General features: G+C 38.8%; 1 protein-coding gene across 7 annotated transcripts in view; it reads right to left on the reverse strand.

The window, feature by feature from the left end:
- Positions 1–25,764, reverse strand: part of RYR2 (ryanodine receptor 2) — a 756,727-nt gene that overhangs the window by 96,944 nt on the left and 634,019 nt on the right. For 4 of the 7 annotated variants that reach the window (XM_032312097.1, XM_032312094.1, XM_032312096.1 and 1 more), the window contains 8 exons: positions 21,006–21,176; positions 19,602–19,661; positions 16,623–16,757; positions 12,772–12,884; positions 9,861–9,957; positions 7,950–8,053; positions 6,359–6,410; positions 16–69 (listed from right to left, as the gene is read on the reverse strand). In XM_032312097.1, coding sequence (XP_032167988.1) covers positions 16–69; positions 6,359–6,410; positions 7,950–8,053; positions 9,861–9,957; positions 12,772–12,884; positions 16,623–16,757; positions 19,602–19,661; positions 21,006–21,176 — 786 coding nt within the window. Of the gene's footprint in view, positions 1–15; positions 70–6,358; positions 6,411–7,949; positions 8,054–9,860; positions 9,958–12,771; positions 12,885–13,629; positions 13,666–16,622; positions 16,758–19,601; positions 19,662–21,005; positions 21,177–25,764 lie in introns of all 7 variants that reach the window. The other 3 variants (XM_032312091.1, XM_032312092.1, XM_032312090.1) reach the window with 1 other exon arrangement.

Genomic DNA, 25,764 nt, shown 5'->3' on the forward strand with positions numbered 1-25,764 from the left:
AAAGACCCATCTTACTTCAAAACTCTTCACTTCTTCTTCCCCATCATCATCTTCCTCATCATGACAACTCTGAAACATGGAAAACATTAAGAAAAGGTTAGCAGGATTCAAATACATTGAGGCAGAAAGTACAAAACAATGCAGCATGAAAACCAAATCATCTGTACTAAGTTGTCATTGACATCCTTTAAACAGATGTATTAGACACAGTAAATGCAGATGGCATGATCAATGAATTCAGGACCCCCCAAAAAATTATACTGCGCTTTTACAAAATCAAAATAATTAAACTGCCAATTTTAGGCACAGCACAGAGATATTGGTGAGATCTCTACCACAGTACATGTACCTCTTATTCACGCATGTATTGCCTTGTTCAAACCAAACTACAAGCCTTAAAGGCAAGGATTGTTGGGGCACCTGGGTGTCTCAGTGGGTTAAAGCCTCTGCCTTCTGCTCAGGTCATGATCCCAGGGTCCTGGGATCGAGCCCCGCATCAGGCTCTCTGCTCAGTGGCGAGCCTGCTTCCTCCTCTCTCTCTGCCTGCCTCTCTGCCTACTTGTGATCTCTGTCTGTCATATAAATAAATAAATAAAAATCTTAAAAAAAAGAAAGAGAGAGAAGGATTCTTGTTTTCTCTTATTTTCTGTTGCCATCACAACGCACAAATACAGATGCATGCAATAACTATGAATTAAAATTAACAGAAAGCAAGTCCATTGTTTAAAGTGACTCTTGTGGGGCACCTGCGTGACTCAGTGTGTTAAAGCCTCTGCCTTCGGCTCAGGTCATGATCCCAGGGTCCCGGGATCAAGCTCCGCATCGGGCTCTCTGCTCAGCAGGGAGCCTGCTTCCTCCTCGCTCTCTGCCTGCCTCTCTGCCTACTTGTGATCTCTGTCTGTCATATAAATAAATAAAATCTTTAAGAAAAAAAAATAAAGTGACTCTTGTAATCCTTTATCTTCCTTTTTCATTGTAATTGGTACGAAGGAGGAAAATGAAATTCTGGCTGCTACTAATACTATTATTTTACAGAAAAATAACTGACTAATCCATTGAGTTATTTTCCCAGAAATGATAAAGGAGTTATGTTAACTCATGCATCTATTCTTATCTAATTGCCACAGCTAAAGGTTTTGCTTCCTAAATTTAAGGAAGAGTGGTGTGGTGATTAAGATCATAGCCTGGGGACGCCTGGGTGGCTCAGTTGGTTAAGCAGCTGCCTTCGGCTCAGGTCATGATTCCAGCATCCTGGGATCGAGTCCCACATCGGGCTCCTTGCCCCACAGGGAGCCTGCTTCTCCCTCTGACTCTGCGTTCCACTCTGTCTGCCTGTGCTCGCTCTCGCTCGCTCTCTGACAAATAAATAAATAAAATCTTAAAAAAAAAAAAAAGATCATAGCCTAAAGACACAGGGGGCCTGCTTCAAATCCTGATGCCGATAATTATTAGCTGTTCAGGTTAGGGCAAGTTTCTTTACCTCTCTGGGTATCCCTTTTCTCATATTTAAGGTAGAAATAAGACAAAGAGGACCAGGTCTCCTGGGAGGATTATGTGAATTAACATATGTAAGATGGTGGCATAATTGTTTAAGTGTCTGAAAAATAATAAGCATTAGATAAATCTCAACTGCTATTATAATTATTCTGGGTGGGAATAAAAAGAATCATGTTGACCAAAGGAATCTGGCATTAACCAAAAGCCACAGCAGGAAAAAAAACCTATAGCTTTTTTTTTTTTAAAAGCTATTTATTCATTTATTTATTTATTTATTTGACAGACAGAGATCACAAGTAAGCAGAGAGGCAGGCAGAGAGAGAGAGAGGAGGAAGCAGGCTCCTCACCGGGGAGAGAACCTGATGTGGGGCTCGATCCCAGGACCCTGAGATCATGACCCAAGCCAAAGGCAGAGGCTTTCACCCACTAAGCCACCCAGGTGCCCCAAAACCTATAGCTTTTAAGGTGAGATTGTTCCAACCCTTCTAAGGATTTCTTCTGGTCTGCAAGCCCTCAGCATATCATTGAAGTGAATGTGGCAAGTAATTAAACATAATTGACAAGTCAGAAGAATAGTTTCAGTTCAATGATTCCCAGTATTTTGAGTATGGAGCTCAAGTGGAGATGGGAGGCAGGGCAGAAAATATGATCCTTCTACCCGCACCATGATAGATTCTAAAGGTCTGTCATATTCTTTTGTTCCCTCAGTAAATACTATCACCCTTTCCACTCTGCAGTAAGAAGACTGACAACATAGTTTGCAAAGGAAAATAAACATTTCTGCTGTTTGGAAAAGGAGTCCCATAGCACGTTTCCCTACAGAAACAATGTTGTTAATTATTTAATCAAGACTGCGGGGAATGTTCTGCTATGAGCTAAGGTCACCTTGGCTCTCATGCCATCAGTAGACCAGAAATCTAAGAAAAAGAACCATGAAAACTTGAGCAAAACACATCTGATAGGCAAACCTGTAGTCCTCTGTAAATACTGTGCATCTCATGTTAAACACAGAGGAATTTTGGTTTATCTGTCCTTCCTTTGCTTTAAGGAAATAGAAGTAAAGCACAGGCATTATATTTATATTTATAGTAAACAAGCATGTTTACTATTTAAACAAATTAGAACACTAATCTGTCTCTTGAGAATGTGAAGTTTAGGGGCACCTGGGTGGCTCCATCACTTAAGCATCTGCCTTGGGCTCAGGTCAAGATCCCAGGGTCCAGGGATTGAATCCCATGTCAGGCTCCCTACTCTGGGAGGACTTTGCTTCTCCCTCTCTCTCTGCCTACCACTCCCCCTGGTGCTCTATCAGATAAATAAATAAACTTTTTTTAAAAAATGTGAAGTTTAGGGGCGCCTCGGTGGCTCAATAGGTTGAAGCCTCTGCCTTTGGCTCGGTCATGATCCCAGGGTCCTGGGATCGAGGCCCACATCGGGCTCTCTGCTCATCAGGGAGCCTGCTTTCCTTCCTCTCTCTCTGCCTGCCTCTTTGCCTGCCTCTGATCTCTGTCTGTCAAATAAATAAATAAAATCTTTGCCTGCTTCTGATTTCTGTCTGTCAAATAAATAAATAAAATCTTAAAATATATACGTATATATATATTATATATATGTATATATATTTTATATATGTGTATATGTATACATTTACCCATATAAATATATGGGTATAAATGTATACATATAAATGTGTACATATACACGTATGTATACATATATGTATATATATAAAATAAAACAAAGTATGGCTTGAAAAATACAAAGATTTAAGATGATTTTTTTCAAGACACAGCCAAAGCAAGAAGAATGAGGTATAGTAAGTACAGGGTTTAGAGCAGATACCATAATAATAATAATAATAATAGTAATAATAATAAGAAGAAGAAGTGCACAGCTACTCATCAGCTTTTTGCTTCAAATTTTACCACCAAAGAGAGGGATTTTTATTTTTATTTTTATTTATTTTTTAATATTTATTTATTTATTTGACAGAGAGAGACACAACAAGTGAGGGAACACAAGCAGGGGGAGTGGGAGAGGGAGAAGCAGGCTTCCCGCTGAGCAGAGAGCCCAATGTGGGGCTCAATCCCAGAACCCTGGGATCATGACCTGAGCCGAAGGCAGATGCCTAACGACCGAGCCACCCAGGAGTCCCTGTTTGTTTATTTTTTGAGAAAGACTGTGGAGCATGGGGAGGGGCACAGGTAGAAGGAGAAAGAGAATCCCACACTGAGCGTGGAGCCTGATCTTACCCTCAAACCACGAGGTTTCCACCTATGTAGCCCACCTGCTCTGTGGTTCTTCAAATGCAGAGGACAACAGTGTATGACTCCTTTACAACCTCATTTGTGAGCTCCTTACTTCTTCATGCCCTTATTTATCCTAGTTAAAAGTCCAAGACCAAGGAGGAAATATTCTTCTGTCTTTTTTTTTTTTTTTAAGATTTTATTTATTTATTTGACAGACAGAGATCAGAAGTAGGCAGAGGGGCGCCTGTGTGGCTCAGTGGTTTAAAGCCTCTGCCTTCGGCTCAGGTCATGATCTCAGGGTCCTGGGATCGAGCCCCGCATCAGGCTCTCTGCTCAGCAGGGGGCCTGCTACCCACCTCCCTTCTCTGCCTGCCTCTCTCTGCCTCGTTGTGATCTCGGTCTGTCTAATAAATAAAATCTTTGAAAGAAGAAGGAAAAAAAAGAAGTAGGCAGAGGCAAGCAGGGGGGTGGGGAAGCAGGGTCCCCGCTGAGCAGGGAGCCCCATGTGGGGTTGGATCCCAGGACCCTGAGACCATGACCTGAGCTGAAGACAGAGGCTTAACCCACTGAGCCACCCAGGCACTCCTATCCCTCCCTCTTTTATCCTTTAATTCAGTGTTTTGTTTTGTTTTTTATAAAGATTTTATTTACTTATTTGACAGAGAGACACAGCAAGTGAGGGAACACAAGCAGGGGGAGTGGGAGAGGGAGCAGCAGGCTTCCCACCGAGCAGGGAGCCCGAAGCAGGGCTCAAACCCAGGACCCTGGGATCATAACCTGAGCCGAAGGCAGACACTTAACAACTGAGCCACCCAGGCATTCTAACTCAGCATTTTTCAAACTATGGGCTTCGGCTCTTTTATTGGATGCAGAATCTATTTAATGAGTCAGGATCTAAAATAATTTTTTTTATTTAAATAGAATAGAAAATTCAGGCTCTACTGCTCACAGGAAGGGTATAATTTCATGAAAATGTTCTTTCAACAAACCAATTTTACGTGTCCATAAATACACTGAGTAAATATGTTTCTTACTGGGGGTTATGGTGTAAAAGAAAGCTGGAAAGCCACAGCTTTTCCTGATGCTCTGTAACCTGCCCTCTCCCCCTGCTCCCATTCACTCAAGACCTCCCACCACAAATGACCCCCTTTCCCTCTCTCTCTTGGTTCCTTCCCACTAGGAGAGAAGCATGTTCAAATCTCTCTCACATATAAAAGTAAACAAACAGCAAACAAACAAAAAAAGATCATCCCCCTCAATGTCACAATTCCATCTAGATATTGGTCACTTCATATTGTCTCTCCCCTCTCTCAATCTTCTAGTAAAGAAATGTCTAGGCCACATCCCCTCACATGTGAATCTCTACTTGCTTCCCTACCGTATGGCACTGGCACCTCTGACGGCCTCTCTCCATAATGTCCTGAAACGGACCTTACCGTGGTCATATGACACACATGCACTAAGTCTAAAGTCTAAAGTCTAAAGACTAAAGTCTCTGTCCTCGCCTTGATCACCCACACCCCTAGCAGCATATGGTTCTGCTGAGTACCCACTAAGACCCACAGCTCCTATATATGCTCACACTTAACGATTCTCTCCCTAACCCTTTTTTTATGGGTTCCTTTTCTTCTTATCATCTCTTATATACCCATGTCCTTAGAGAAGTGGTCATGGGCCTTTCCCTCTCGTGATACCTTCTCCGCCTGGGGCAAGACCATCTACTCCTACGGCTTTGATTCCCTTCGAATGCAGATAAATCCCAAATCTGTATTTGTAAGGCATCCCTGAGAGGCTGAATGTCAGACTTGAATGTGTTATCACATATCTTATCTCTCCGCTTGGCTGTCTCACAGGCATTTTTAACTCACATGTCCAAAACGCAATTTGCCATCTCTCCCCTTCATTCCAGGCCTACATACTGAGTGCTCCCCATCTCAGTATCTGGTACCACTGTGTTCCCAGTCGCCTACATCAGAGGTCTCAGAGACACCCCAACTCCTCTTTTAAATGCACCCCTCATTCACCCTCTACTGTGGGATATAAATGAAATAAAGACTCAGTGCACACAAGCTGGTCCTATTGTTGCACGGTCCACCCGTCATTAAGCAGTCAAGGACTTCCTTAAACTTTAGCCTAAGCAACCCTCACTACTCTCCTGTGCAACCTCTTCCCTATACCCCTGATAGCACCTGTACCATTAATCTTAGTAGACCTTGCTGCAATCACCTGCTAAAATTTTGCCTTCTCCGTGAGACTATATACTCCAGGAAGAGTGTGTGCATTTCATTCTTCTTCACTATCTTACCTCCAACACCTTGATGCCCCATGAGTATTTGTTAAATGAATGAATGAATGAATGTTTGGAAACTTAACGAGCTACCCATAAATAAATGTCAAGAGAGCAAACAATGATTACCTGTCAAGGAAGTCAGAACAGAGACTCATGCAACAAGTGGAAAATTAAGATTAATACCCCTTAGGTTTCTAGGACTTAACATTATTTTATTTGGACACAAAAAAATTTCCAAAGAATAGATTCTTTATCCCTTGTCTGATGAAAATGATTTTTCTTTATGAAAATTAAACACTAAAATCAAGATATTTTTATTTACCTTTGCCATAATATCTGCATACGCCATATATAAAAAATCTTCCTCCAGTTTGCTATGAGAAACAAGAAGAAAACAGGAATTTTTAAGTAGGACGCTAGTCAGATGCAAAACTACCATCACTGTATAAAACAACCTTTATTTTTCAACAAGTACACCTTTTTAAAATGAAATAAATGCAAAACCTAGTCAAAGTCATCATTCAAAAATATGGCAGACTCAGACGGCAAAGATCTCCGACCTAAACAGCTGACCCATCTTACCTTTCTGAAGAGGCCTTCAAGTCTCACAGAATAAATGGTCTATTGATTTACACACAAATGTTAGCAGCTTTAATTTTCTTGAAACTACACAAGCTGAAACAACCAAGTTCAAAGAGGTAGGGGCTTCTGACAGCAGAAGTGTTATTTGACATTTGATGAAAAGACTCCCCCAATTATTATGCTACTATACTGTTCAGAAATACAACAGTCACAGGGATCCCTATCCATTAAGAAATGTGTTTAATATCTTCTTCTTGAGAAGTACAGAAACCATTAATTCATGAAGAAAGGTTTCCAAAAAAATGCCTAATATTTGCAAACTTATTGTAGCAGTTTTAAGGTTCAGCCATCAGAAAAATGCACTTAGGAAAATACCTCATTACCTGACAATGCCAGACAGAGGGTTGCTCTATGCTTAGGGATGAGATGATTTGGTTAGTTAGGAAATAATAAGAGAGAGAGAGAGACATCGTGAGAGGAGGATGGATCACATTGGCTAAGAGGGAGAAATGTGCATTGTTATGGCATGCAGAGAGGTCAAATGAACTCATCTAGACTCTCAAAAGACTCATGGGGGTGGGGCCATCATTAAATTATCTTCCAGCTTCTGCAGGAATGAGTGAAGCCTAGGGCAAAGTAGGCTCCCTTTTGCACCACAGGGAGGCAGATAAATGTTTTATAGCCTCTGAAAGGTTTCATCACAGAATCTCTGCAGTGCTCCCCATTATGAGCAGACGCTGAGCCCATGTGGATTACCCGGCATCTGAGGACACAGAGATTTAACCACACAGAGGTTCGGCCTTTGTGGCTTCAGTGAATTCACATCAATAAGACTACAGAAGCCATGGAAAATGGAGAATGCCCCAAAACAGACGTCAAAGAAACTTCCTGTTGAGATGATGGTTCACCCGCCTCTAAAGGTTTCCTAAGACCCACTGCACAATGGAGACACAGGAAGTTTGGGTCACCAGTGGCCTCCACACATTTTTTTTTTTTCCTACTGGAATTTGCTTTGGGCTCTTTTGTTTTCTTTATAAAGGCCATTTGGGACAAAGGAAAAAAAAATCATTTCATAAGATTTGGGATCGACTGCAACAGCTAATGACAAAATTGTTAGGAATAACTGGGACTCATGGACAGACATGAAAGCCTGAACTTGAACGAACGTTGGCCCCTGGGTGTATGGCCAACTGGGTCCTATCTCGGAACAATTCTCTCTTCTAACAAGAACAAGATGAAATTGCAACACGAATGGGTCAAACACAAAATACTCAGACATGGGGTTTCTTTATCTGTTCTTCCTATGCTCCCACGAACCCTCCCAACCATACCATTTCTCTGTTAAAGCTGTTCGACTAAACAGAAGTATGAGCTGATGGAGGGGATCAACTCGCTTCGTGCCTTCTTCTTCTTCTGGAGGGTTGGCTCCAGGTTTCTACAAAAAAGCCAAATTGATAAAATTTCACATTAAATGAAATGCGCACACAAACCCAGGTGTAATATGAAGGTCAGAAACAATAACTAAAAAGAAAGCCATCTTCTTTGGCTCTGGCGTGTGTGTGTGTGTGTGTGTGTTTATTTTTTTTAAAGATTTAATTATTTATTTATTTCACAGGCATCACAAGTAGGCAGAGAGGCAGGCAGAGAGAGAGAAGGAAGCAGGCTCCCCACTGAGCAGAGAGCCCGACTCGGGGGCCTGATCCTAGGACTCCAAGATCATGACCTGAGCTGAAGGCAGGGGCCCTAACCCACTGAACCACCCAGGCGCCCCAGTGTGTGTTTTTTATATGCACTGTGCACATACGTGTGTTTTATATACATTGTGCATGCATGTGTGTGCTACATTAATCAGTACAAAACTATGCAACTTAAAAAAATGATATTTAATAATTGGACCAAAAACCACTGTGAGCAGGGATGACTCACAACATTTAAAAATTCTGAATGCTATTCTTAGAAGCAGAATCACAACTGGGGGTATATTTGGTACAGAGATTTCAGCTCTAGGGAAAGCTGAATTTACAAGGAATTATAATAAAATCCTAAGTCACTCCAAGTATAAACATTTAGTTCACAGAGCAGTGAAAACTGATTATTATCAAACGAAACCTTTTCCTTGCCTATACAAACAATGTCAGGTAAAGAATGCTAAATGAGTTAGTGCTTAAACTACTTACATTTTTTAAAAAATTTTCAGTTACTTTAAACTTATAATAATTTTGTGCTATTAGAACTTTTAACACAAGGAAAATTATTAAGCATTTTTACTCAATGTAGAATTAATGAATCTTGACTCTTCATTGAATGGTTTAATGAGTTTTATATATCTATTGCCTTACCCATTCAGACTGATTATCTCTCTACATAAATGATCTTCTCCTGGATTTATGGCTTAACAGTGTAGATAAGGGATACATTTCTATAAGATATCTAATAGTCTATGGGTTATTTTGGTTCTAAAGACAAACTGAACTCACTTAAAATACATGGGGATAATCAAGGTCAAGCTTTCATGGTTTACATCAGTTTATCCAATATTCCCCACTGTCTCATGAGTTAAAAAAAAAAAAAAACTTTTAGAGAAGAGGTCTTTAACTTAAGAATCATGAAGCTTCTAACTAATCTTCAAAATTCTACCAAACCACACGCTTATCAGATATTTTAACAAGTCCACCACTTCGAAAAGATTAAGACAATGGCCTCCCAGACTGCTCTGCTCTCAATACAACAGCATCCTTACCAGCACAGCATGGAAGGACCAAAAACCTACTATGCCATCTACTACATTTACCAGGGCTTCCTGTTCTTCTTGTAGCCAGTCCATCATTCTCTGCCTGTGTGATTTTAAAAAACAGCTACTTTTCATTGGCTTTTGTTAACCTTCACTTATGTTTGGTGAATAACTTCATGATGGTTCAGCTTTTAAAGCTCTATACTGGTTCTGAGGTGGTTAAGGGGGCTTTGTGGAAGAATTTAAGAGAATAATGGAATCAATGTTTGGTTAATAATAAACTATCATTCAGCTTAACTTCTGAACTGTATGATGTTGGAGAGAGCTGTCCGAAATAAGGATAAAATTTTCCCTAAACACTGAATGCAATGAGCAGCAACAAGAATAAGTTTCCCAGGAAGAATACGCTACAATGATATTTTCTCTTTAATATGATATGATAAATGCTCACACCAACGTTATCCCACCAAACCCAAACCCTCTTTCATCTTAAAACCTCATTAAAACATACTGCTAAATCTTCTATCAGTTTATCTTCAAAATAGTGTTCTTCCGTTTCAATCCAAGACTTCTCATATCCCTGAAGAAAGAGATTGACAGCCCGGTGCCTAAAAGAAAAGCACAATTATGAACAAAGAATTTTTTTAAATAAATTGGAAAATGAATCATTAGTGATTTATCACCGGATTGCCTGTGCACTAAAAAAAAGATAAAACAATAAACTTCCTACTCATGATTCCAGAAGCAACACATCGTCGTGAACAAGGCAAGGCTTCTCAGATCGCAGGCTGACTTACATTCAAATTCTGGCCCTGTCATTTCCAAGCTTCACAACACTGGCCAAGTTATTCACTTGACCAACTTCCACTTTTTCCATTGATAAAACTAGGAGAACCCCAATCTGCACTTCAGTTTTGCAAGATATAAAAGGAGATAAACAATGTGAAGCACATTGGGTAGATAGATGGTCATTAGGGGGCAGTTATTATGACATAAGGTGGCTCTGAGAAACAATGTACTAAGTGTTCATAAAGGAATTATTCAGTATTTGAGTTAACATTAGATAGAGGCCCCAAAGATTACTAAACAAAATGTCTTACGTGAACTTAATAGGGGTAGATATCCAAAGACTAAATCCTAGGATACTGAAAATAAATGGGTTGCCTATGAAACAAAAGAGCCCCACAGACTAAAAGAATCAATAAACTCATCATGAAGTTGATGAGAGGTACAGATAAGATTCCACCATAAGAAAGGTAAAAAGAGGGGTGCCTGGGTGGCTCAGTGGGTTAAAGCCTCTACTTTTGGCTCAGGTCATGATCCCAGGGTCCTGGGAGCAAGCCCCGCATCGGGCTCTCTGCTCAGCGGGGAGCCTGCTTCCTCCTCTCTCTCTGCCTGCCTCTCTGCCTACTTGTGATCTCTGTCTGTCAAATAAATAAATAAAATCTTAAAAAAAAAAAAAAAAGAAAGAAAGGTAAAAAGAAAGTCATGACCATAAGGAAACATCCTAAGAGAGTATCAGAAGTGTTAAAAGGAGAGGTGCCATCATCACAGGATGGAAAGCTGAGCCCCCTGTACTGATGGCAGGCTATGGACTCATGAGGCACATGGTCAGATAGGTTTACGAAGAGTCTGGAAGACCAATGGGAGGAACTGACTTGATGCAGCCGGAACTGCTAGAAATTGCCATAAAGTCCCATGCATTAAACAGGCATGACAAAGGACGGCCTCAACCTTTCTGGGACATCCAAACCAGCTGAGTGGCGTTTGTACAATATACTTGCAAAGCACTCACAGAAATGCTGATTCAATAGGTTGAGGTTTGAGTGTTTCTGCGATGAATCTGGGTATATTTCCCAAAAGTACCAGGTTTGAGAGGCGCCACAAAAAGGGATACAATTTTAGAAAGGTTTTATCAGAGGGAGTGGATCTGAAGACTCTGTGACATCCTCAGGAAAATGAGCTCGGAACCTGCTGCCATCAACTTGGTAAGGGGCGATAAAAAAGTAAGATGAACAGGTGGCCATAAAGGAAAGAGGATCCAAGTGAAACAGATCAAGGAAAAATCTGATGGAACTTGGAGAATGACTAGATAGGAGAGACCAAAAAAGGAATAAGACAATGAATTCAAGGTTAATATTCTATTGACTAACGGATAACACCATAACGGAGTCAGAGAATTTAAAAGGCACACAAGGTCTCAGGGGGAAATTCATGTATTTTTATACCCAGCAAAGGTGCCAGAGCAAGAAATCCAGTTGTCTTAGTGAAAGGGAATTGTGTGAAGTTCGTTTGCTTTGTTGGGGGTGTTGTTTTGTTTTACTCCCCGACTCATTTATTTATTCAAACATGTACTGAAAGTCAGTGTTCTAGGTATTGAGGGTATAAAATTGAACACAACTCTAAAAGATCTCAAAGCCTGGATTAGAGAGACAAATAGGCCCAACGCCATGTGAATGTGCCCACAGCCAGGGACCTGATAAAACCATCCTAGAAACAAAGAGGAGGAAGTGTTTCATCTGCAAGGAGTGGAAGGGCATGGTCTGGTCAGAGATGCTCCAAAAAAGAGAGGGAGCTGAGCTGAACCCTGTTTACCCGACTTGGGGATGGTATCATTGACACAAGGCTCCAAGGGGAAAGGGCACAGTTTCTTGGGAAAACTACAAGGAGGCTGAACTGGTACCTGGGCCACAGAGCCAGACTCAAATGTACCAGGTGATTTTCTCTATTTTTCTCTATAATTTTTCTATTTCTATAATCATAATATATAAATATATAATAAAATATATAAATACAATTATAATAATATAAATATTTCTCTATAATTTCTCTATTAACAAGTATACTGCTGTTATCAGAAGATGGGGAGTCTATTAAACGCATTGACATTATTTCCATAAACTAGGTCCGTATCACTGCTTCTCCCCAAGATGGACAATGCCCAAAAAATAGTAAACAACAGTTAACAGGTATAGTGTTAAGCTTGGCTCTAAGCACTCTGTATACCTCAACCCATTACGTCATCTGAACAAGTCCATGAGGCAAATCTCATCATGGTACACATGAGGAAATCTGAACCATCAGGTAAGAAACTTGACCAATGTCAGGCAGCCGTCCATTGAGATGCCATGATTCAAATCAAAGCTGTCTGAGTTCCTAATGACCCCACCTGCCTTATATATGCGAGCAGATCTTCCTCAGTATTTAAGAGCATTTAACAATCACACTGTAGACCACAGTCCTCTGGGAATACCCAATGAAGAAAAAAACAAACTCAAGTATTATACAGAAGAACCAAGGGATCTCTTCCATCTGTCTCTCAGACTACTGCATTCAGGTTAAAATTGACTCTATATTCCTACTGCTTCGTAGGGGAAAAGAAAAGAAAAATTAATCTATTACAGAGATTTAAAAAGTCTGACCTTGGCAGATTGTATAAAGGAGCCATCCGGAAGCAGGCTACCACTGCCCTTTTCCTCTGCTTGGATAACAGTTTGTGCCATACAGCCTTCTTCGATCTCTGTGGATGCTCCACCTGAGGTAAAAGGATACAAAAAAAAAAAAAAATTTAAATATTTAAACTCCCAACTACCCTCAAAAATACAGTATTAAACAGCTGTGCCTTTTCGATTAAAAACTTTTGGAATTTCAGTTCCAAAAGCACCTTACAATTATTATGGAAAAACCCATGTCCTAGAAGTAACCCAATGCTAAATTGGAAATAGTTTTGAATACTACATATTTTCTTTAGTCAGAATATAGTATTTTCCCAGTAGTGTGTACTTGAAAAGCTATGTCATCTCTAAAACCAAAGAAATATAAAACCATTCTACATAGAATCATGTTTTCAGAATTTGGAATGGTTCTAAAACATATACAAAAAGTTATACAAAAAAGTTAACACAAAAAATTATTTATGTATCCATTTAAGCCAATTTTATCCTAAGAGTCAACGTGAATAGAGACAAAGAAAATTCAACCCTTCCTTAATATAGTAGGATGGAGAGAAGATGACAAAGCTTCAAGAACACATCACTAGGAATGAGGTAAAGAATTTAATTTTGCAATGTTAAAATACATAATTATTTTGTTAGAGAGGGACAAATGAGAATTCAAAGTTGCAGTAAATGAGGCAAGCAAGCTATTTATTTAGCTAATGGTGTTTGGACCTCCAAGACGAAAAAGAGATTAATTATAAGTATTAGAGAGAGAAAAAAAAAACCCCAACATGTAATTCTAAATTAATTAGTAGTCTCTAGGTAACTGAACACTGTACTTCCCAGACTGTAATATCTCCAGCGCATACATGTAGATTTCTGGAAGAAATAAAAATGTTGCGTTAGCTAAAAAAAAAATAAAACTGAAGTCTATTACCCTTTGCAGTAAAAGGTCAAAATATGAATGTCACAATGCCCAAAGAAAACATTAACAAAGTCTGGACTACAGTGGTTTAGAAATTTTAATGAAGCAACTTGTATAATTGGAAAACACTTTTTTCTGTGATGGTCATCCCTCCACAGGATCAATAAATAACTTTCTGACAATTGTCCTCTTCTGTTTTCTTCTGGATGACTGTGTTAAGTGAATGGAAGGTAGTATTTTTCAACTAGATCTAATGCATTCAAGTTTCATTTGGAGATTCAGGCTGCACGGACTCGCTTTCTGTGGGAATCTGCGTCCTGACTGGTGTGGGTGACAGTCAACAATCATAATAAAGTACCAAAGCACTGAAGATCCAGAGGTGAACATGGTAGAAAAGTTATCTGCCATCATGAAGCTTACCACTTGGCGGTACAATTTACTATACATGAAAAGTCTCTGAATAGTGAGGCTTTGTCTAACTGTCCAAATGCGCAGAGGTGCTGATATGTTCACGTGCCTCAAGTTTGAGTATTAGGAAATGGCAAGGGGATAGGTTACTCTCAGGGACCAATGACCAGATATGCAGTATAAAATACACAGGCGCAAAGATTTCTGATACGGGAGATAAGTGAAATCAAGGCTCTACTATGCACCCACTGAGTTTAGCAAGTGAAGATATTCTTTGCAAGCTGCTCTATGACTTAGCAACAAGTTAACATTGGAATAGAGGTAATGCAGGCATGAATTCCTCTTGTGGCCCATTTTTCCCTCTTTTCTAGTCTTTGGTCATTGATGATTTCTTTTTACTCATATTCTTAAGAATGTGAAGAATGGTTGACCTTAACTAAAATATGACCGCCTAGAAAATGCCTTCAAGATTATGGGGATCACCTACTTGACAACTAGACTAGGTCTGGACTACCTTTTATAGTCTAGACTGCACATTTTGTATCCGGGCATATCTGCATCATTACAAGGTGTCCACATGCTCTGCACAGTCCTGACCTACTTGAGTAGAGATACAGCCTTCAGCCCCCGGAACGTGAAGTACCTAATGCGGCCATATGGTACTGTATGCAATAAATGTTCATGAAGGGAATGGCTACAGCATAAAATGAACCTCACTACTTTACAGATGACTTCGTTCATTATGATTGAATACAGTTACCAATATATGTCAATAGAGTAAAATCAGATTTCAATAAGCTTCATTTAATGTATCTAAAAGTCATTCAAACAAATCCAGACACATGTATGGAAACTAGAAAGGATTAGAACCTTACAGTACAGGACACGCAGGTGGCTCAGTTGGTTGAGCCTCTGACTCTGGATTTCAGCTCAGGTCATGGTGTCAGGATCGTGAGATCGAGCCCTGCATCAGGCACTGTGCTGGGTGTGGAGCCTACCTGGGATTCTCTGTTTCCCTCTCCCTTTGCCCTTCCCCCTCCCATCTTTAAAAAACAAAACAAAACAAAAGATCTTATGGTAGGCTGCCAAAAATAATCCTCAGGTACACATTAAATAAACATTTAATCATCTTCTTAAATATGTGTGTAATTCTGGAAAACAACTCTATGACTTTATAGGTCATTAAGATTTCATTACCTTAAATCTCATCATCTTCTGAGTGATCATTTGTACTTATTTAATATTTCATGAAAATATTATGGAAATATTTAGGGGAATATTGAGTTTGCCAAATTTGATTACATTATGTATTAATAGCGTGGTGTTCCACAATGTAAATACATGTCAATAGCCATGTGATTTAAGGGTAGCCTAGTTAAATTGCATCTGGTGCAGTGATAACTTGCATGGCATAGGGGACGTTTTTAATGTTTGAAAGGCACCTGAGTAAGCAGGAAAGAAAGTAAGAGGATACTACATTAGGTGATACCTTTATGTTATTTAACTGGTCAAGGAGGGGATGGGAGATCACCAGGTAATATAAAATAGGAATCCAAGAAAAAAGTTTGTTATTGCTATGTCAATATGGTCTATAAAACATTTAGGTGACAAAATTCCTGAGATGCCAGGTGCCCTTTTATTATTTTATGTTTGTTGTAAAATGAGAGACCTGCCACATCCAGATGAGGGACCGTCATGAAGGCCCAAGGACAGATCACACTGTTGGGGTCACACTGAGCCCCCTCACTTGGTGTCATTTTGCTGAGTGGACCTCATGAGAAATAGGAATGATGTCTCAGTATTGCGGATATTTTACCTAAACCAGAAGATTCCTCACACAACAATATAACCCACAGATGGGTAATATTTCAAATATTTCCGGTTTGAGAACTGCTGAATAATGAATAAGGAAATCAAACACACAGTGAACTTTGTAGTTTAAAGTAGGATACAACTGAATAATTATATAAAAATACTATTCTCACATAGTTTTAATATCAATGCACTGCTCTTCTCCAAACGTAATTTATTGCTGATCTTGGAGCAAATTAACTCAAAAATATCTCTAATGAAAGGTGAAACTAATGACCCCAAAAGAATCAAACATTAAACGAGTGAAAGCATCTCGAACATGTTGTTATGAGCAATAATAACAACTGATACGTAGAACATGTGGTCAGGCAACTCCTGAAATTTTTGTTAGAATGATTTAAAATTAAGCATATAATCTTACTCATCTGTATAATCACAGAAATATTTTGAGAAAAGACAATAAAACAAAGACTGTGATATCCCACAATACATTAGCTATATATTGCTACAAAAACTATGGGCTGGGAAATCTTGCTTATTAGATACAAGCGCTCCTCAATCATATCTTCTTCATCATGAATCTGCTGAACATCTATGTTTTTTGGCCCATACCTAACGACGAACACCCACCGTCTTTAAAGTGTGCTTACATGGTTAAGGCAAACACGATGGAATCAACACAGACTCTGACCTGCTCAAGATGGAAAAGCACATTCGCTATATCTAATACTCTTTCCACAGTCTTCTCCGGATCCGACGTATCTTCGGTCCTGTTTGGTAAGTCTTTGTAAAGAGCCATTTGCCATCGAATAGCAGGATCCTCCAACTGCAGGAAAAAAGGAAGATGTCTCAAAAATAGAAGGTTATGACCTAAAGAGGAGAAGACCTACTTACTGGAGTGTTGCCTCATGTCAAAACACGGTGCAGAGACGAGAGCACAGAATGATCTCGTACTCACAAAACTGATCATCTGGTGGGGAAGACAGAAATTAAATATGTACAAGTCTGATGACGGCTACCAAGAGATATATTAGGTATCGTGAGCTTCAGCCTAACCTGCTGGTGGTTGGTTAAGAGTCCCCTGAACAAGGGAAGTCTTGCCCAAGATGTAAAGATGAGATGGACATGGTCAAGGCAAGGAAGTAGACAAAGCAACCTTCTATCTTTCTCTTTCCCTTTCACAAACACTGAAAGATCTATGAACTTACTTTCATAGCAATGATATGGGATCACACTTACAGGTAAATACAGGGACTCTACAACTGAGCTCAGTCTCCCTGAAACAAAGATATCGATATCAACTGATGGAGGGCTAATAAAATCATACTCTATAATGAAGGGGTATTTTTAATACCATCAAATTTCCTGAGTGGGAGATATAACTGAACTCTGTATGTTTTTGAGAAGGATTATTATAAAATCATAGAAACCAAAAAATACAAGCATCCTTACAAGGAACAGATCACATGACTTCAGAGAAATAATATAGAAATAACTATGTCATTAAAAACAGGCAAAGCAATCCCCTTACATTTCTCTTCCCCTTTCAAATTTCTATTAAAAATGGAAGACTGAGGGGTGCCTGGATGGCTCAGTGGGTTAAGCCTCTGCCTTTGGCTCAGGTCATGATTCCAGGGTCCTGGGATTGAGCCTCGCATCGGGCTCTCTGCTCAGCAGGGAGCCTGCTTCCCCCCTCTCTCTGTCTGCCTCTCTGCCTCCTTGTGATCTCTGTCAAATAAATTTTTTTAAAAAATCTTAAAAAAAAAAGAAAATAAATGGGAGACTGAGGGTCATGAAGCTAAAGTAAATAGACAACATCTGAAACTTTACAACTCCTAGTCAGAGAAAGGAGCATTGGAAATGTGGAAAAATAACTTTCATCAAGAGGCAAACACTCAATGACTTGTAAACACCATTTATCCTTGGACAAAAGGAAATATTTTTCTTCCACATACTTTTTTCATCTGAGGACTGTGTTTGGTACGTCTAGATTTTAATACACATGTTTACTTGTACTTGGCAAGATAAGTAGAAATGTTATTCCTTCTAATATAAAATTACTCCTTCTGGCTCCCAGGATTACCAGTCCTACAATTTCAGGACAATATATCTGAGAAGGTGTTAGGAACAAAAAAAATCATCTTTTCTAAGTCTGTATGGCTCTATAACATGTGTGCCTAACTCACAGACAAGTATAGACTGAAATGTCAAAAAGAAAATCTATGTAGTCATTACCACTTTATTTTCTGGTCTCGTTCATTGGGAGGGGAAATGTTCATTGTAAACATGTTTCCTTCTCTGCTGTCCTCTTTCTTCCGGACTCCCCAGTACACAATTTAAGTCGTCCTTAGTACTCCTACAAGTAACCTCTAGAAGATAATTTCCTCTAGAAGAAGAATTTCCTTCTGCTTCTTCAAGACAACCTTTTTCATTCGATTATTTCCCGAGAGAAGCACAAAACCTTCCTTAAGAGGTACTGAACATCCCCTGACTCTGCTCAGTGGTGGTTGTCTTAGACTGTGGTTCTCAAAGTGTGGCCTTGAGTCCCCTGAGGGACCCTTTCAAGGACTACATGATCTCCCCAAACACCTATATATGTAGCATAAACCCTTCACTAGAGGTGTAGTTGGAAGATTTATGAGTACATTTTAAAATGTTCAAAATCTTTTTGCTACCTGGAAAGCAATCAAGCTGTAACAGGAATTCATCTCCTGTTCTGGACCAGTTTATAACTAAATGAATGACTGAGTACATAAACATCAAAGTGCATATGAAATTTGTTCTAAATCAGTATTTGTTTCCTGGAAATATTGGAAAGGCACACCTCACCTATATCATAATGTCATCCTAAGTGTTAAAAGAAAAAGTATAGGGTTTTGATCTTGGAATGAAGCATTTTAATACTCAGGAAAGCAAACATTATACTGTAGTCACTACTTTTTGACATTTGGACATTCTCATAATTTGAGAAAATTCTCCAGAAGGGACACCAGAATGGAAGCAAATTCCCTGAATCAAAATAATAAACTGAAAAAAAACCAAACAAACAACAAAAAAACAAACAAAACCTGCTAGACTTCTTACACTGCATAGCAGTTTCCATAAACAAATGAGCAATATATCTCCCAGCAGGAAACAATTTCCAAATAATAGTAAATGATTACTGGACTACAAAACATACTTCTGCAATTTTTTTTTTTCTTACCCAATGTTAATAAGTAACCATTCTCATTATTTCTGCTCAGGTTTTCCTTTGCCTCCCTAGGTAAATTAATTTATTCCTATTACAGCAATTCTCAGTATCTCCTATATACTAATGACTCTTAAATTCACATATTTAGTTTCTGGTCACTAAATGTAAAAGTTCAAATTCTTATGGACACCTGTCTCCATGTCCCAAAAGTCCTCAAACACAGCTAAGGAAGGTAATTTCCAAACTTTATTTCAAATTGTGGCATATTTTCTTCAAAGTGTGAGAATCTTTGATGATCTACTTTAAAAATTCATTATCTTGATGGTCTTTAATATCAAAAGGTTTGCAAGTAGGATAAAAACTGATTAAAGCAATATGTTTCTACTTTCTTAAATGCTAAAGTAGCATTATTTGTAGTATATTCTAAAGAGAGATTAAGTAATCCATAAATACTAAATGTACTTAAATTTGGCTTACCTTGCCTTGTAAATGAATATTACTGCGGATTATATCTCGTACTTCATCTTCAGTGTCTTTCTGTCAAGAAATAAATGTTACCTAAAGGAAGTCTTACAATGCATCAATGATCACAAGTTAATGGAAATAGATCTAACCAATTTTGAAATAGTACAGGTCTGAAGAAAAATATCTACAGGATTTAAATACATGTCACAAATTTAGGGGGGTTCTTTTTAAGATAATTTCTTGATACTGCTGTGACTAGAAACAAGATAACAACCTACTTCAATTCTACAGTAAGTGCCGTAAGACTCGATGGAACAGAATGTCCAGTTCATGAGAAGTAGGGCAGAATGATGTTCCCTTGGGTTCGAACAAATATATCTCCATCCTTCTCTGAAATCCTTACCAACTAGTTATGGCACTTTAGGATATCCCCCACGATCCAGTGATAAGAAGGAGCATATCTTGGAATCAAATACTAGAGCAACCCCAGTAGAACAGCACCCGTGCTGTCCACTCTGCTACAAATCCCCTCAACCTCCTTATCTCACGGTATCAAATCCTGATATACAGAGAGGCGCTCCATTCAGCATGGGAACAGGCAGAAGAAATATAGTAAGGCAGAACATAATATAGTAATTCCACTGTGTATTTTTGTAAAATTGCATCTGCATAGCCATGAAGAGAAAACACATGGGCCATAAAGAGATTTGGAGAACTTAAATTTTGAAGCTTGCAAAGGAGAAGAGCTGCTGATTTAAAAGTCAACACCTTATCCAACCACCATCAGCACAGTGCAGGACTCTTCTGAAAACACTGAAAAATAACCCCTCAAAAATCTGAATATACTTCTCATAACAAATGTTATAGGGAAGTTCACAGGAAATCCTTCTTTTTTTTTTTTTTAAACTACCAGGAACTTGTTTGCATTTTTTTCTCTTTGGTTCCTAAAGATTCCTGGAAGGTTATTAATGTACTTTAGAAACAAAAAAAACAGCCACCAAAAAAAAAAAAAAAAGGGGGGGCAGTCTTTGCATCTGAATGATAGAGCCTATGCAGTAAAACTGCTTAACAGAACATTTAATGCAAATATAATACTGACATTGGGAGATGGAGAGAAGGGAGTTGGGGGGAATTCCAAGGCAGAGACTGTGGACTCTGAGAAACAAACTGAGGGTTTTGGAGGGGAGGAGGGTAGGGGTTGGGTGCGGCAGGTGGTGGGTATTAAGGAGGGCACATGCTGCATGGAGCACTGGGTGTGGTGCTTAAACAAGGAATCTTGGAACACTGAAATAATAAAATAGAGTTAAAAAAATAATAAAGAAAGAAATACTGACAGAGAGCCGTGAGCAAGAGGAGTCTACACATCTCAGTGTCTGGAGGTCAAGTGATCGTCCCTGGTGTGTACAGGAAACTTACCATACTAAATCGGTTTTTGGCCAGAGCAATGAGCTCCTGGTCCCCAGGCGCACAGATGTTCAACCCAATGGGCAGCAGTCGCTTCAGAGCTGCCACAATAAGGGACGTCTGCATCGAGTATCGATCTCCTTTGCGCTTCATTTTCTTCCTCTCCTGATCAGAGACAGCTGCCTGGAGAACAGAGTTGAGTGTTGGAATCTGTGACTGCTTTTCCCACGTTCAGAACTACGAACCTCTTCTAACTTGACTGTGGTTCCGTCTTCCTTATTTCCTGTTGCTCCCTATTTTTGTAAATCCTTCTCCTCTTTCCTTCTTAACCTCTCTTGCTAACGTCCAAGTCCTACTTTCAGATTCCCAAGTCATTACAATTTACTGGTGTGCTTTCTAAACACTTGCAGAAGGAGACCGCCCGAAGCAACTTGACAGAGCTGATGGGTATGAGAAAAACCCGTGGTAATTTCAGATATTGTATGTTTTAAAGTTTCCAATGCTTAGGAGGAAAAATGTAAGAATTTATTATTTATTTTTGTTTTGACAGATGCTTGCTTTGAAATATAAACTCTCTCACACATGCACACGGTATATATAAAACTATTATAAAATGTATTAGCCTTTTATATACTCTGCAGACTTGTCTCCTTAGGGCATTAACCCTTCTCTATTGGAAACAGACGTAATATGCTAATTGGTATAACATAAATATTCAGGGTTATCTCTGGATGACCTATTTACACCTGAATACTGCCATGCTACTTCAGGGTTCTTTGTGATTTTTGTTAAGTTTTATGTTCCTGCATCAGGGTCACTTTAAATGCAGCGACCAATTTTCACTGGGTAATGAGTATTATTCTATGAAGAGGGCATACTCAAACATCAGAATTAAAATAATTGTCCCATATTCACTTCTTTGTGCATGTTAAATTTCTTTGTAGCATTAATTCAAACATTGAAGATATTTTCAGGATAATAACATACTTTAATAATTTTGGCCTACTGAGAAAAAAACAGAAGAGAATATAACATACAAATGATTTGCTTTCCCCACAGAGAGACAAAATCTATTCACAACACATAGAGTTTTTTCACATTAAGTAGTAAAATAATTGTCATCATAAAGTAATGGTAGTTTACATATTATGTTAATAATATATAATAATATATATATTATTATATTATATATAATATATATCATTATATTATATATAATATTAATATTATTGTATTATAGATTATATATAGATTATATAATTATATAATATAATAAATAATATTATAGAATATATTTACTATGATAGATATGGATTTATTAAACCTATATCTGAACTATAGCAATAAAAACTGTATTCAGTTTCCTAAGAGATATACTTAGTGCATGGATCCTGTTCTTATCTTCAGCAATTTGTGAGAGATTATTTTCAGTAAGTTTAATAGAAAAAAAAACAATGAATAATTATTTGTACTATTAAATTGATTAACCCATAATAAAATGAATTAGTGATTTTAAATGAGCTCTTGTTAAAAGGAAATGCAACCATGGTGATAAAAATAATTACCCAAATAAGGAACCGACATCCTAAAAATTAAACAAATTAATATAAATTATGCAAACATATTTCTATCCAATTCTGATAATTTCACTTCAGCAAAACAATATTATATAACATGTTAATTGGTGTTGTGGTTTTCTTTGATTTTTAATTTCTTAAGTTCTTTTGGTTTTATGGTTGCATAGGTGATGAGGGAGCAGGAGGCTGGCTGAGGACAAAGCAAAAGCTGGCGCATTGTACCCCCCCTTCATCCGCTCCCCTCCATATGTGTAGCATTCCTCAGGCACCCCTGACTGCCATAAAATGATAAATAGTTAACTTGCTGAGATCACAATCCTGCAAGACAGGAGTCTCCCTTGGTTTGCAAATGTCCTTGAGATTACAACAAAGAAGTTACCTTATCAATAGCCCAATTTCCAAAGACACAGAACTCAGTTCCTCAAGCCCTAATGTCACCCTCCCCTCCATAAAAAACCAAAGGAGGCGGAGGTAGAAGGAAAAGTAAATAAAGTTAAATTTCTTCTAAACCTAAATCTCATTAACAAGGATGCTTGATAGCAGGAATGTAACATTCCACCAGGAGACTCTCAATTGTCTTTACTTGATAGTAACCAAGCCTTCAATATCCTGATAGTATTCTTTGCCCCAATACCTCTTCTGGACACCCCTTTGTCCTCACCTACCCAACTCCTGTGTATATAACCAGCCGCTCCTCACAACCCGGGGCAGCAGCTCTTCCTGCCCACGGGTCCTGTCCCCGTGTTTTAATAAACCACCATTTTGCACCAAAGATGTCTTAAGAATTCTTTCTTTAGTCGTCAGCTCCGAACCTCACCCCACCGAACCTGACTTAGGTTCTGGAACTTCATCATAGGCACACGGAGCTTTTACCTGGTTTGATATTTATAAATATTTAAGTGACCATATAATAAAAATAATTAAAATCTACACTAAGGGCAACTATAAATTGCTCACTTTTGAGGTACAGCAGATAAATAAATTCCTACTTATGTTCAAACAATAATTTTGCATCGTATGTCACAGGAAACCTATAAACTGAAAAGAAAAGTTGCTTTATCTTTGAACACTTATGGGTGATAGAGTCTGCTTCTAGTACAAAGAAATTAAATCTACAAACAATCAAATATCCTCATGTACATCTGTATCAGTTGGGTTTTTCTTTGTGTGGGGCCTGTTTCCTCCCCAGACTGTGGAGCAGGGCAGCAGCCAAATTTATTCTCTTCCTTTCCACCTACTCAGAACCAAGCACTTTGCCTTGCCTGGGATACTGCTCAGTAATTTGAGCAGAACTGCTGAAACCACTGAATTTGCATGCTATTTCATTTTGACCAATTCCTAACATCTGAATCAGAGATGACTATGCCATAGCATGGTCCATATATGGGCATACTTAAGAGGAAAGTAGGATAAACTGACCTCTGTCATCAATCAGCCTTTCTCTGTTATCTTTGTCTCTCTCACACACACATAGCTCTAACAATCTCACCTAAAATAATCTAAAATTTAAGAGAGTCAGGGAAAAAGGGAAGCATTTTCTAATATCCCTACACTGAGGCAGCCTACCAAAGCAAAACAAAACTCATAGATGTTTATTTTTTTCCACAGGTGTTTATTAATGGTTTTAAAAAAGAATTTAGATATATGAATGATAAAAGTGAGCCTAATGATCAAAAAGACAAGAGATAATAAATGCTGGTGAGGATGTGAGGGAAAGGGAGCCCTTGGGCACTGTTGGTGGGAATGCAAACTGGTGCAGCCACTGTGGGAAACAGGATGGAGGTTCCTCAAAAGATGAAAAATAGAACCATATGATCCAGCAATTCCACTGCCAGGTACTAGCCCAAAGGAAATGCAAACAGGGTCTCAAAGAGATAGCTGCACTCTCCTGTTTACTGCAGCATTGAATAATAGCCAAGACATGGAAACCATCTACGAGTTTGTGCCTGAGACACACACACAGTAGAGTGTTACTCAACTGTGAGAAAGAGAATCTGCCACTGCAACAATGTGGATGAATCTTCAGGGCATTATGCTACGTGAATAAATCAGAGAAAGACAAATACCATGTCACATATATGTGAAATCTAAAAAAGCCAAACTAAGAAAAACAGAGAGCAGAGTGGTGGTTCCCGGGGGCTGGGGAGTGCAGGGGTGGAGGGTGGCGGTTGGGGCGGGCAGTGAATGGAGAGATGCTGATCAAAGGGTACACACCTCCAGTTATAAGGTGAATAAGTTCTGGGGATCTAAGGTACAGTAGAGTGATTAATAATGATACTATATGTATATATATAATATAATATAATATAATATTATATTATATTATATTATATTAATATAGTAATGATACTACATTATCTACTTGCAGGTTGTCAGAGTAGATCTGAAATGTCCTCACCGCAAGAAACAAATGGTAATTATGTGGCACGATGTGGGTATTAACTAATGCTGTACTGATAAGTTTAATATAGAAGCCCATCAGATCACTGTGTTCCCCTTACATTACATTACACAATGTTATATGCCAACTGCATTTTCATAAAGCTGGGGAAAATAGTTGCTAACACCAATTGCTACACTTCAAAAGGAACTGAAATCTTAATACAAAATAGGATATAATTCTATAATGCAATAGGCAAAACCCACTGTTTTTTTCTCACATTGACAAACTAACAGAATATGTAACAGATGCTATCTGTATATGTTTTAAAAACAAGTTATGAAATTAAACACTGCAGCACGGCTAGCCATATAGGGACCCAGTGTCATATACTTTGTACCAATGAAACAGTGAGTCTGGAAAAACAACAGTAAAGGAAGACACATGCAAATGGCCAGGTTCAGCCCCAAATTTCATACTGTTTAAATTCAAATATTAATTTTATTTACCCATATTAATTAAGTAGCAATTAGGCACCAAGTGCTGCACTAAGCTTTGACGTTACTGAGTCAATAAAACACGTTCCCTGCCTTTGTAGAATGTTTGGTCGGGAAGAAGTCCCAGAGAGGACAGGAAGCAAGGGCTCAGAGCAAAAGCAGGGGGCCGGAGGGGACAGGCTTCCCTGGAGGGAGGCCACTCACCGCCCTGCATATTAACACCTGGGGGGAAGTACGCTGAGAGTCCCTTGCTGTAGTCAGTAGCGCCACTGCCCACGCTTTGGACAAAGGCATGGGCTGCCACACCACAGTGTGGT

This window comes from Mustela erminea, chromosome 14 (assembly GCF_009829155.1).
Source record: "Mustela erminea isolate mMusErm1 chromosome 14, mMusErm1.Pri, whole genome shotgun sequence".
NCBI lineage: Eukaryota > Metazoa > Chordata > Mammalia > Carnivora > Mustelidae > Mustela > Mustela erminea.